At 33.5% G+C, this 14,838-nt stretch overlaps 1 protein-coding gene across 1 annotated transcript; it reads right to left on the bottom strand.

The window, feature by feature from the left end:
- Positions 1–7,919: 7,919 nt before the first annotated feature.
- LOC110646807 (uncharacterized) lies at positions 7,920–14,147 on the bottom strand. Its single transcript, XM_058152622.1, has 7 exons — positions 13,623–14,147; positions 12,609–12,808; positions 9,521–9,803; positions 9,325–9,410; positions 9,128–9,219; positions 8,806–9,005; positions 7,920–8,683 (listed from the first exon to the last, which is right to left on the bottom strand). The coding sequence occupies exons 1-7, from the start codon at positions 13,896–13,898 to the stop codon at positions 8,483–8,485; spliced, it is 1,338 nt and encodes a 445-aa protein (XP_058008605.1). The 5' UTR covers positions 13,899–14,147; the 3' UTR covers positions 7,920–8,482.
- Between the last annotated feature and the right edge of the window lie 691 nt (positions 14,148–14,838).

Raw genomic sequence — 14,838 nt, forward strand, 5'->3', positions numbered from 1 at the left:
ATTTATCACGAGCGTCAAGAATAATAGCAAAATAATTATATCCCCCCAGTACTTGTCAAATTTGACCATCATTCTTTCCCCTATAGATTTCACCTCATTATCAATACTACCCATCCATTGATTCAAGATAAAAACTAAGTCACTTATCTTACTGAAGAACATGTTAAATATGACACATTGGGAGCCCAAAATATGCAAAGTAAGCTCATAAAAATGAGCTAACATTAAGTCATTTTCCTAACTCGAGACCAATAATAAAAATCAAGTATCCCATTCTCTCCCAAGTCAATATTGAACATATGTTCTTGTGACTCGTATCTCTCCAATGCCTTTTCATATTTTTGAGTTGTATTCAGCATTAAGTATGTTGAATTCCACCTAGTAGGCATATCCAAACACAAAGAAGAGCCTTCAATTTTTTCAGATTCAACTCACTCCTTAAACTTTTTCAACCTAGCTAGAGAACTCTTGATGTATCTCACTGCATCCCTAACCTTCAATACCAAATTACTAACATCTTTCAAGCCATCCATGACAACTAAATTAATTATATGTGTTATACACCTCATATGAAGGTAATTAGAATTAGATACCCTAATATCCCAATTTACAAGCTTCCTTTTCAAATAAGAGATGGCTAAATCATGTGAACTAGCATTGTCAACTGTAATAATGATTTTTTTATCCAAACTCCACTCTAGCGAACAAGTTTCAATTGTCTTATCAATTGCATCACCTTTATGACTTGAAATAGGACAAAAATTAATAATTTTCTTATGCAACTTCCAATCATTATCAATGAAGTAAGCAGTAATACACGTACAATTAATTTGCTACCTTTTGACAAATTCTCTTAAAAAAAAAAAGCTTCAATTTTGATCTCTCCTCAACAAATAATTGATAACAATCCTATGAAACAGTCCACTGAGAGGGAATCCTAAACTTAGGACATATGACTCATAAATCTTTTAAATTCCACACCTTCAATCAGTCTAAAAGGCAATTCATCAATGATAATCATGCATGCAAGAGCCTCCATAATTGCATTTTCATCATATTTCCAAGTAGTAAGTATGCCTAATTCAATAAAACCTCTACATCTTGAAAAGTTGAATTCAGTTGCAAAGCCAATAGTGTTTGCTTAGTCTCAATGGAATGTGGGTGCTTTTTGCACGCGTTGATATGATTCCTAAGTGTAGTGGTTCCATTTTTCTTTGAATAACAACAAAACTTCTTGTACAATAATTACACACGCCTTTTGTGACACCCCTCACCCGTCTATAGTTTAGCCGAGCAAGGCATACCAGGCAGTGTGCCGGAATACCATATTTTATCCTAATCACTTTTATCCTTCCTTAATTTATTTCTTCATGGATATGAAGTGCAATTGGTGAAACTTAACTCATTTAAGTCATTTATTGAAATTATAAATTAATTTAGGGTTTCGAAAATTTTATAGAAAATCCGGCGGAGCATCGGCTAAAAATGGATAATACAGTTCTTCGGAACCTGTAAAAAACACTTCCAATACATTTTCAATCATTCTCACAACTTCTTTTATTTGACATTCATTCATTTCAAATGATAATCATGTTCAAATTATCAATAAATACTAAATTTTTATTAATAAACACAAATTACAAATATTTGCATTAATATTAAAATATATTGCATGAGTTTCAATTTATACATGAGAAAATAAAAGTTTGATTACAAACAGTACAAACAACATAAAATATCAAAATGGGACCTAGTGTCCTCCTACCAATGCAATGTAGCCTGTGAGGTGACATGGATACTATGCAAAATTGTGAACGGCCTCACCCAATCTGTGGTCTACTGAGCTCTCTATCCAAATCTTCAGTACCTACGCGTTGCAAAAGCGACTTGCTAAGTATAAAACTTAGTGGTGCCAATAATACAAGAAAATATAATATGCAAATAAAAATAAAAATTTTTTAGTTATTGTGCTTATAAGAAATAAATAATTACTAACTTATTGTTTAGTCGAAAGCTAATTACATTTTATGATATTTATTCTTTCTAGCATTTTATTAATTATTTTCTTGATTATTTTGAGCCTCTTTATTTTATTGTAATCATTCTTGTTCTTTATCTTGATGTTTAATTTCCTTATTTTCTTTAATAATCAATTCAATTACAATTATACTTTTCCATGCCCAAATAACCTACACAAATTGACCGGACTGGATAAACTAGCACTGGGTATTAGATACCTCGGGCCGTCACACCATCGGTCACAATGTGTCTTCCGGTGTGCAGACAAAATGGTTAATAAGCCATGAAAGTAAAAAGGCATAAAGCCCAGTATAACATCATAATCAGTATAGCCATAGGCTATCATATCACAGAATGGCATGAAGCCATACGCAGTACTGCTATCAGAACCCTATTGGCATGCCAATCTATCCAAACCAATCACACTAGGTCGACTAGGGCATATTACACTTTTAATTATGCAGTTCTTTGCAATTGAAGTTCAAGTGTTACTATTAATTTCATTAGTCAACTAAAATGTTGACTTTTTCATAAACAATAAGTATATTGATTCTAATATCACCAACATATCACATTTTGCATTCTAAAATTATTGGCATTGATTGCCAATACCATTGCAAAGCTTAGTGTTGGTTATTTATAATTTTCAGATTTCAAGCACTAAGTTCACTGTTCCATTGGTCATTTGTACAGTGAGAATTTGGCCAAATGTTCTTCATCAAAATTATTCATTATTGTGTCTAGTTATATTTCTTTTTTTGAATCACTCCATTTGGAGTTTTGTAGCTCAAGTTATGGCCTAAACACCATAACTGGCCGGATTACAATTTTTCCATAATTTCTGGACAGAATCAATTCTGCGGTTTTTTGTACACCAAATGCAGGTCAGTTTTTGGACATGTTATGGTCAACATTTGGGTTTGTTTTCTTCATTAAAGTTGTAGGTCTATATCTCAGCTTTCTACTGGTAAAAATTTCAGGTCAATTGGACCTTTCTACACTGAGTTATGACCAAATAAATGAACACTATTCATTTGGTCATTTTCTAGAGACTGCATATTGGTCACCCGGATTAGGTAAATTTTTAGAGCCACTTAGGTTAGTTTTCTGGGACAGGTTCCTTCATCAAAGTTGTTGCATTTTGTGTCTAGTCTAACCTTCAATTAGCCTTACACTAATTGGAGTTACCTAGCTTGAGTTATGTCCCCAAGAACACACTGGACTCAAAGGGTCCAGAATGCACACTTAAGGCAGTCTAATTCTCTACATTAGTTAATGTCACCAATCACTCCATTTCCAATTCAAACTACACCAAATAGTCACCACATGACCATTACAACATCATTTTTTATTCAATTGCATCTACTCCTATATTGAAGTTTCAAACCCTAACCCTAGAATTCGAAAGTTTCATTTTATTGCACTAAACTCATAAACTAATGTTTTGAGTGATACAATCATATCAAGGGTAGCCTATTCACTCAATTAATCCAAAGAAATCATCAACACCATAACAAGTCTATGGCTGCTAAAAATAGGGTGACACTATAACATGTTTATTTTTAAAGAAATTACATATATCCTAGCTCAAATTTTCATTCTAATGAGAATTTAAGGGAAAAAGTCCAGGAATTGGACACTAACCTCAATTAATCTCTCTTCCAAGTTTCCAAATATTTCTTTTTCCTTCTTCTTTTTGTTGGCTAGATGTTGTTTATGATGCAAGATCAATTTTTTGTGAAGCAAGTTAGTGATTTTGGGTGATTTGGTGGGTTAGCTCAAGCTTGATCAAGCTTCCATAGAGTTTTCTTTCCTCACTTTCTCTCTCTACGTTTCTGCTGCCGAAAAATTGAAGATGGCTGTCCACTTTTTTTAATTTTTATCTCCTTTTATTCATGTTTAAGTAGTTTATAATGATGTGTCAAAATTTGGTTGGGTAAAAATATTTTAATTATATCATACTTATGTCATAAATATAACTTTTATTTCATTTTCTTTTCTTTTCTTCTCATTTTCAATTAAATTTTAGCAATATTTTTTTATATTTTAGATCATAATAATTATTTACTTAACTGGACAAGTCGGCCAAAAATCATCTCTGAAAACGAAATGACAAAAATGCTCTCCATTTGGCTTATTGAGCTAAAATTATCTGTACCGATAAAAAAATTTTTTTAAGCATTTTCTTGGCATTCTAATGCTATAAAAACCTCAATGTCTCTTTTCTGGAGTTTCAAAAATTATTTTATGAATTTTCTCTCAGGTTTAAGGCTTTTAGTTGCAAGGACCGCAACTTCCCACTGGGTTACCAATCGCTAGAACACTGACTCATTTAACTTGGTTGTATTTTATTTTTAAAATTTTTTCTTAATTTTTCTTATTATTATTTGAGTTATTTATGACTCCTCAAATAAGTCTAAATATTTTTTCGGACGTTCTAGCTGTCCGGACCGATACCGATCACCTGAGTAATAGAATGTATGAAATGGCTACAGTGAGGGTGTTACACCTTTTGTTTCACCCTCATCATTTTTGAACTTAGTGAAGTGATCCCAAACTAGAGATTCTTTAATCCTCATTATCTATAATTTCTTGAAAAGTCTATGGGAGCTCCCTCAAAAACACTCTTTACTTGAGTGGCATTGATGGTTTCATCCCTAGCTAAATCTGGCAACAACTCTAGCACACAGTCACCTGGTTGCCAATAGCAGCAGATTTTAAAATTTTCAAGAACTTAATTGTACTTAATGTAGACAGTATCAAGATTAGAGTCTCACCTTTTTCTTGAATGTTAGTATCCCCACGTATCAAACAAAAATCTTTATAATATGGATAGTTTTCATCTTATATGCTTGAACATCAGGATGTACCTGAAATAATAAACCATTAGACTCACCAATTACAATTACCAATACATAGAAAAATCTTTAAATTGCTAAAAAGTGATGTCTGTTCACCTTGAATATATATTATCCCAAACATTATTTCCAGTTGTCAACATATGTCAATTTTCATCCCAGCTGATCGCCCCGATCGGGGAGCTTCTTTACAGGCTTTAATAAATTCCTCCTCCAACTTTTCAAAACGTTCTGTTCATTTTAAAAATTGAACTTGGCATTAAACAATGAAGTCATATACTTCCATGCTCGTTTGCCAAATAAATGATCATCAAACTTGTTCCCTTTGCTGACCTGCTCTAACAGAAGACCAATAAAAAAAATCTATCCATTTCAGATGTCTAAATAGTCCTCAGACGATCATTAAAACAATAAGAAAAATCGTAGCATAGTCTGCAACTGTAATCGCTTTCCTATAAAAATTGTTGCCTTTTAAACATGACACCCATTTTAAAATTTTCCATTTTCTTCAACAATTAAGCTTCTCTGAATCAAACACAGCAAACCCAGAGCATAATTCCAAGAGGAATATACAAACATTTGTTGATAATATACGCCGAATGGAAGCAGTAACCATAGATAGAAGGCGAAATTAAAAGAAGCCAATTTAATCAAATATAAAATAGAGATTAAGTTAGTGCTGGCTACCCAGTATATAGAGGAGTATAAAGATAGAACTGTGAGGGGATAGATTAACACTCACATTGGAATCGAGTGGAAAGATGCGGGACGAGTACCATCAGGTTTCTGAAGTTTAGGGTTAAGACTTTCCAGGATAGCGCTCAAATAACGCCCTGGATAGTAGCATTAAGATAGATAATTGTATTTAATCACATTCAAATTGGATTCATTCTCGCTCTTTTTCTTAAAGGTAAGCTCCTTTGCTTCGCTTATAGAAAATATTTTTTATTGTTTAATTGTAATATTAAATTAATGATACATGTGATTGTATATAATATTTTTATATTTTAATAAAAATATTAAAATTTATAAAATAAAAAATAATTTTTTTTTAAAATATTTTTCATCTTAGTTGAAAAATAATCTATAGTGACGTGAAACAGTCGGAGCCTTATTATTGGACTAAAGCATTAGTTAATGAAATTTTTTTTTTTATATATAAAGCAGAAAACATCTTTATATTTTACAAATTTTAGAGAAATTACTCCATGCACTTAAAGTAAATATTCTTTTTCTCATACGTATGAGACTTATATTTTAAAAAATAATTAAATTTTAAAAATATAAAGTTATAATGTTTGTTCTAAGATTTCATTTGTCAATTTTTTTTATTAATAAATTTTTTGCTTGTCTTTTTTTTCATTATTAATTTCTTAAAAAAAGTAAAAAATAAAAAAAATTAATAAAATGAACCCTTAATACATCGCATGGACGCAATATTTTAATCATCGATTAGATTATATCAATTTCGATGATAAGTCATTTGATTTTGTTCCCTATAAAAATAAAATAAGGTGTTTTATAATTTAATTTACAAAATTTAGACAAATATGTAAATTAATTTCTATATATATATTTTTTTTAATTTTATGATTATATTCTTAAAGTTTGTTTCAATTTATTATTTAAAGGGTCATTCAGTCCAAAATTAGTTTAAGCTTAATTTATCATTGTCGAAATAAAAAATTCAAATCCTAACTTAAAATAAAATCTCAAAGTTATCTTAATTTTCTCCCTATTTATTTTATTTCTCCCCCTCTCCTTCTCTATTTGATTTGTATCTCACGGTCCTCCCTCTTCTCTCTATACGCTATTTTTCTCTCTTGGTTTCTTATCCCTCTCTATCCTCCTTCTTCTTCTCTTTTTTATCTTGCCTCTCTCTCTCTATATCAAAATAATAAACACCAAATCCAAAAAATATCGATGGCAATTTTCTAAAGAGAAGCTCAAGAACCTTTGTAGCAAAATAACACCACAATTACTACAAAATAAGTTATTGTTTGAACCCACCACAGCCAACAATAATCATCAACAACCTTCTTCAAATAATTAAGATTACCGGTACCGCAATTACACTTCCATCAGAGCTCAGACCCAACATAGTTCCACAACACCACGTTCAGTCAAAGCATGGATTGGAGGAAATTTTTTTTTTTTTTTTTTTTGAAAAAATCCAAACTAAAGGATAGACAAAGAAGGAGGAGATGGAGCAATTTTATCAATTTGAAACCAGATTGAGTAAATAACAATTAGTATTTAAGCCATTATTGGAAAAAAGAGTAAGGTATTGTTTGCACAAAACTAACGTGTTCGATAATCCTTGTGTTTTTCGTTTCTTCCTTATTAGTGTAGTAAGCCAAGTTCCCTCGGACTGAGCTGGCGTATATGGTGATGGTGCTGTTGCCAACACTTGGAGAGTCTTTGATAGAACGAAAATGGCCTTTACCGAAGCAAGTTTTCTTCTTCCTCTGTTTCTGCCTCCACGTGACTTGAGAAAAAAAAAATCTAAAACCAACTACAGAGAATGTCGAGGATGGGCTAGGCAAAAGTCCCCCAGATTTGGTGGATTGTCGTTTTTAAATGAAATTTTTAAGTTGGATTTTTTTTTTTTTGTCATTTTCATTATGGCTATCGATAAAATTAGAGGAATTTGAACAGAAAGACCTTTTAGCAAATAGATTTCATAGATACAATCATGACATTTTAAATCTTATTCATTACTTTATTTTTATTTTATTTTATATACTATGTTCTTTTCACCGCTTCATTAAATTTCATTAATTCATCCAATTCATTAAAAAAAAAAAGTTTGCTATTGAAACTCCCAATTAACAAATATGAAGTCATACCTTAAAAAAAAGTTTTGCTAAATCAATTTGTAAGAAAATCATCTCCCCAAAAATATTGTAATATAAGTCGATTTCGATTAAATTTAAGGTTTCAGTTCAAATTCTAACAGCATTTTATACCATTTTTAATTTGACAAAATTGGATTTAAAATTTTAATTAGCAGGGCAATCGGCTTCAGTTTGACAGGTTGAATGCACGAAACAAATGAATATTATTTTACAATTGAGATATTGAACTTATAAACCTATTCCACTCTTCTTGAACATCTTATTTACAAGATTTAACTAGAAATATTTAATAAGAGTCTGAGAAAACTAATCCCTCGAGTCGAATGCTTCCGCAATGCCTTTAAAAACTAAAAGAAAATAAATAAACGAGAGGGGTCGACGCCGTCATTACTCATACAAATATGGTAAGATTCCCACATGACAAGTGAAATCGGTGCGGTGCTTACCGGATATGACACAATTACCATGATGGTAATGTCACACTGCAAAATACTAGTAGTATTCTTATCAGTGGATGCATATAAATCCCCTTCTTAATTTTTGCGACAATCTAGGGGAAAATTAATCCCTGAAAAGCTATACAACTTAGTAAACACAAAATATCAACTATAAGAGCATACTCACTAGACGACTGATCATCTCAAAAAAAAAAAAAAAAAGACTAGACTACGGATTCGACATATAGAATAAACCTGATAAATCAGAAGATACTCTGCCTTCAGAACTGTAGGTATGGGACCTAAGGGATTAGATGGCCAAACACAGTGCAAATTTCCTGCAGCAATGCCAAAAGTTCGAGGAGGGAATCACGGGAATCAAGCAAGAAGGTGTAGTGAGAGATTTAACAATATATGCCCAGACTATAAATTCATGAAGTTCCCCATGCACAGCAAAATAGGAAAGAGTCCAACTACATTCCCCTTTTACCATCTCTAATGGATGCTGCCGCTGTGAGGGAGAGAACTTGCAATCAGCAAATTTTGCTGTTTGCAATGCGAGGAAGATTTTTATGCATATCATCACTGCTATGAATTACGTGAAACGAAAAATTGGAAATCAGGAAGATTAACCTCCAAACTTCGAAGCCAATTATCAGCAGCCTGTAATAGAGAGTTTGCTTGCTGCCATTCATGGGCTCCAATTGGAGTTAAAATTGAACCTCTAAACTTGTAGGAAGCAAGGCCAAAAACAGGTAGAGCAATCTTGGAAGAAGCAGTCATGCTATAAGCCTTCCCGCCACTGAGCACCTCCAACTGTACCTGATTTTTGCCTAAGAAGTCACAGAAACCACAGCAAAATCACTTCTCACAGCAAAGCACATACCATCATCTAATCAAGAAACACAAATACAGAGAGAGAGAGAGAGAGAGAGAGAGAGTGAGAGAGATGTACTTCTAGCTTTTGTGGATAAGGAATGGAAGGTCAAAAAAGATGCATCCAGATTTTGCAGTGTTGGACCCATAGGTATTCTATATATTGGGTACCTGTATCCAATTTCCAATGTAAATAAATAAATAAGCGGATAATAATCAGAATCAATCACCATTCCAGCATCCAATACTTAAGAGTTCAACAGGGGAAACAAATACCAAGCCACAGAAACCCAACTCCCAGGCAATAAATCACAGCTTCTGTAGATTTTGATATCGGGAAATTGAGATGCAAGTGATGAAACCTGAAGGAGAGGCCAGGGCAAAGTAAGTGCACAGGTGGTTGAGTCAAGAAAAAAAACTGACCAACCACAACCTTGACACATTTATATTCGTGAACATGGAATGGACTTGCCTTATCATATAAAGGCTTCCGACAATGGGGTTGCTCCTGTTCCAAATACTCATAAACAAGCAGCCCATGTGAGCTGGAAATCTCCATTTCATCGTTGGATGAACAATGAAGAGGTTTATCTCTCAAGATAAGCCTCTGCATTCCCTGTGAGTTTAAGTTCTTGAGATAATGCTGATCTGCACCGTCAACACCACCTTTAGTGTGCTTTTCTGCTTCAAAGTCACTACTACCAGCACCGCTTGTCTCCTTTGAAGACTCAGCATCACTATACTCTCCATGCCTCCTAATTCAATATAAAAGATAGATTTATAAATAAACAGATTTATAAAAAATGAGCAAGAATCTTAAAAAGTTGTACATAAACATAAACCAGTTCTAAAGAAAGTATATGATAATTGAACTTAAGAAATCTATCAAAGCAGTATTGAACCTGAACACTGCCCTTAACGCAATTTAGAGCATATCCCTGCTTCAAGAGATTAATTTGTCCAATGAAAGACAGATAGCAGGGAACTTCTTCCAACAAATTGCAGCTATTAACGGAAAAGAATTGAAAAAGAAAGGCAAGAATTTTTCTGCTCAAGATACAAGTGATTTACAAAAGGGTTTTGACGAGACCCTCATTTGGCATCCGCCTTCTATGCATGAACAAACTAGGGAAGATGGCTCAACCTTTTACTTTTATAACATTTTAAATGCTTATTTCAACTGCTCAAAAAATCAAATTGTGAAATATAGTAACAAGAACTACAGCATTTCCCTCATCCATGAGCACTTTTTGAGAGACTTGGCAAACCCAATTACATGAATTGGTTCATAATAGGGGCGAGCATTTGGTTGGTTCAATTCCGAACCGAACCGAAAAACCAAAAACTGAATTATTAGAATTTTACAAACTGAACCGATATTTAAGGAGTAACCGAACCAAACCGAACTAAACCAACAAATATCGATTCGGTTCGGTAGTTCGGTTCTCCAATCTACAATTTACATTCACCCACTGAAAACCAAATTCAAAATCAATAATCTTCAAATTCTCAGTTTCAATTGACAAGCTTTTTCAATTCTCAGATTCATAAACTTCAAATCAACAATTTCAACTCAACAACCAATAATCAATCAAACAATTTCAACTCCACAACCCATAATCAATTACACAATTTCAACTAATAACTCATAATTAATTACACAATTTCAAGTCAATAATCCTGAAGCTCAATCCCAGATGAGAAATATAAGGAACAACAAGAAATTGACCCAAGAAAAATGAAATTAAAACATCAAAATGAAATCAACCCATGTAATGTTGCATGCAAACATTGAAACCCCAGGTCTCCAAAGCAATTTCATTTGATTCAAGTCTTCAATCAATTTTGTTTATACCTCTGCTGGTGCAACGCAATCTGGCGATGCTGGACGACTGAGGATCAAGAGAGAGGGAGGCTGATGTAGGGGTGAGTTGAGGGAAAGACAGGCTTGCTCAGATGCTCAAGCCATCAAGGAAGGACTTGGGACTCAATTATAAATTTCAAAACTTCAATCATGAAAACTACATGCTACTCTAATTATGAAAATTCAGCATTCGAAAAAGGTGATGTTTTCATGATCAAAGATGATCGAAGGTGGTAATCCAAGTTGTAAGCTCGAGGCGTGGATGAAAGTGAAAATAAGGAGGAGTTAGGGTTCTATACGTGCGTGTGTGTGCGTTTATGTGTAACCGAGTTTACCCAAAATCTAAAACTGAACCAATTGAACCAAATTGGTTTGGTTTGGGTATGGTTTTTTTATTTAAATCGAATATGGCAGCCCTAGTTTAGAAGTCCTAACTTGCAAGTAGTTCACTCTATCAAGTCAAAGTGATTTCTTTCGACTGATATAAAAGTTGATAAACAAAAATGTTTGAAGATCTTAAAATAATTCAATGACTAAATTTAAAAACAATAGAATAAATAAATAATTCGAAACAGAATTCACAACGGGCACAAATGGCTCATGAAATATTTCCAGCCCTATATATAGCACTAGCCACTTATCATCTAAAGATCCATAAGAAATCCAGTATATATGGACAATCTCCATTAATGGCATCATGGTCACTTCTAGATTGCCAATAATACAAACTAAAAGACCCTGCATAAACCCAAAGTCTCGTGGCAGATAGTACGTTGAGGCTGCAGATGAAGAAAGCTATATGATTTAATAGTACTCAAAAGATTGTCATAATAAGGAAGGGCAGCAGCACCAAACATAAGCTTCATATACAAACAAATGCAGTGCACCATCATGAGAAGTGACCTAAGAATGAATTTATTACAAAAATACATAATCAAAAATGAGAAAAAAAATTTTCTTCAATATGTTACTTTATTTCAGTTCTAGAACTTGTTTTGTCAATTGTCCACAGCATGATTTCAGCCCTTGTAGTCAGTTCAAATTTCAATATTGGAATAGGCTTAAGAATAACAAAGTTTCCATTCCCATTGTCCATCGAAAATAATAATTTATTTATTTTCCACTATATCCAATCCCTGAGCCATATCTTCCATTTTTCTTCTGCTAACATGATTAGCCACAAATTTAACGCTCAATCAGAAGATAAAAGGAATCCCTTCAGGAATGGTTGGGCTATACGAGAACTTTACATTCTTTCCACTCATTTTCAAATAAAGAACCAACGAAGCTCAACTCTAACCCCTCTGGTCTTGCAATCCACCGTAGTGATAATCATTATTATAAGGACTAGTACCAGTAGACTTGAATTTGATGTATGCAATGAAATCACCAGTCACTACCCACAAAGAATGTGTACATTATTAGTGGCATTGCATTCCATATATGATTCACAAGGCTCCCCATGTTAACGAACAAAGAACACACAAGGCAAGATCTGCAAGCATGAGAATTTCTGCCTAGCATCCAATGCAAGAGAAGGAAAGTTGAGAACGGGTCTAGATAACTGATCAAAATCCATGACAACCACAAGAATTGTTCAAATAAAACTAATAAAGGAAGAGTACCCTAGGGCATGGGTCATCAGAACTTGAACAGTAGCTAAATAAAATAGGAAAGAGCATGAAAGTAGGCTCACCTCAACCTACTTGGGTCTACATACAATTGTATGCCTGACAAGGATGGGACATAGTACTGTTTAACAGTGTCACTCCCATTTAATAGGAGAGGCACTCCTGCTCCATACACACTCCACTCTTTGAATGATTCCCATAGTTCTCCAAGACAAAAAAAAGGCTGTATATCAGCTTCCTGAGTTCTCCGACCCTGTAACCTTGCCTGTAGACCAAAACTGAATAATTGACAACAGAAAAGTTCGCTGGGATTGCCAAGTAAATGCAATGAAAATGAAAGGTTTTTTTTTTTAAAAAAAAAGGAAAAAAAATGCCAATTCTGAATTCTCCAACAGCAACAAACAATTTGGGAAAAACGACCTAAGCTGAGTTCTAAGATAAATTTGACTTTTTGGTGTATTCATGAGATCTTTATCCAGTGATTCAAAGAGCAGAAAAATTTGGCAAAGCTTCTTAGCCTTTGACATGTTTCCTTTTCCATCCTAAGCATTGAACAATAATTTTAAAAACAACAACAACGCCTGAAACAAGCATGGTGTTTGGCAAATTGTTCAGCTGACAAACGAAGAAAGGATATTTTGAATTTTGAGTAAATCATTACTTCTTCTATAGCATATAAAATAAAACTTGGACAAATCTCTGCTTCTATTGATTCTAGCTGATTTCACCAAGCAATATCTTTAACTCATACATTAGTAATTGATTGCCACCAAGAAATAACATCGGACTAAGTAATAGCTCCTATAACAGAGCCATTCAACAGTTCATGAAACTAATAAAAAATACACAGAAATTCTGATATTCACAACTCTCTTCAGCCAATAAGTAAGCTATCAAATTTCTATCCTGAACTTTCAACTTTTATTGCCAAACACCTCATTCCTAATAATACACATTAGCTTAGCCTAAGCTGAGTTTACATTTCCTTACAAAAGGAACTTCAGAAACTCAAAAGCAAATTCTCTATCAGAGCTACAATCATGAAGTATAAAAAATTTATGTTTTCTACTGCGAAGTACCTCGGGCAAGTACTGAGCAGAAACAGCGGGAGTAACCGATTCCATAAGCCGATCTAAATTGGTTAAATGAATATTAATAGGAGGAGAAGCCGACACCGAGTTGGACATACACAATGTCGAATAGTCCGAGTCCGCTCGGGCCTCTACCTCGGCTGAATCGATTCGGTTGTCGCTGTTGAACGCCCTCTGAATTTGTTTCTGCAGCAGAAGCCGGTGCTGGTTGCGCCTCATCGGCGGTGGGTTATAGAATCGGTCGCCGGATCGAGTCCGAGTCATAGAGTTAGACAGTAGTAAAGAGGCACTTGGAGGGTTTTATTGGGGTTTTAAGAGAACAACATTTTTTTTTCAAAGGTAGATATATACGTAGTTTAGAGACAGTACACACCTTGAAAAATTAAGAGAGCGTATGAGCGCGTAGTTTTGCGCTTTTGGAAGTGAATTGACTGGAAAAGAACCGACAATGAAAAGGCTTCTCCTTGTTTTATCATTTATGGTTGGCAAATTATGCGACTCGCCGTCCACCTGTATACCTGGCAGGAATTGAACATTTGTTGCTCTGTGAATTTGCCAAAATTGGCCTCACTGACGGTACTTATTTTTCATCCCATCCGCTTACGTCTTGTGGAAAATGCCTTGCTTGACTTCCCTACTCGCGTCTGTTCAACAATAATGTTAGAAAAATATTTTTTAAAAATAAATTAATCAATAAATATTAAAAATAATTTAAAATTAAATTTAATAATTTTTAATTATAAAAAATATTAAAATAATAAAATAAAATTTTTTAACTATATTTTTTAGGAGTATTTAAAATATACTAAATAAGCATTACAATAGCGAAGTATTTTTTTTAAACGATAGCAATATATATATATATATATATATATATATATATATATATATATATATATAGAGAGAGAGAGAGAGAGAGAGTGAGAGAGAGAGAGAGAGAGAGAGGCAACTAGCACAAATTAAAAGTGTTCTCTCTTTAATGTTTTAGAGAGAGATATATTCTGTATTTTTTTTTATTGCTTATGAGGTTCAGGCCTTCTCCTCTAATCGACGCTAACGTAATCTGTATGGTTGGTTTGGGTGATCGATGATAGCTTTCCTTGAAGTTGACTTGGTCTGGATAGCATTAGGGAGAGTACAATGTCACCGTGAGAAATGATATCTTCAAAAGTTCTTTCACTGGCCTAGTTGTAGCTGCCAAGGA

This window comes from Hevea brasiliensis, chromosome 9 (genome assembly GCF_030052815.1).
Source record: "Hevea brasiliensis isolate MT/VB/25A 57/8 chromosome 9, ASM3005281v1, whole genome shotgun sequence".
NCBI lineage: Eukaryota > Viridiplantae > Streptophyta > Magnoliopsida > Malpighiales > Euphorbiaceae > Hevea > Hevea brasiliensis.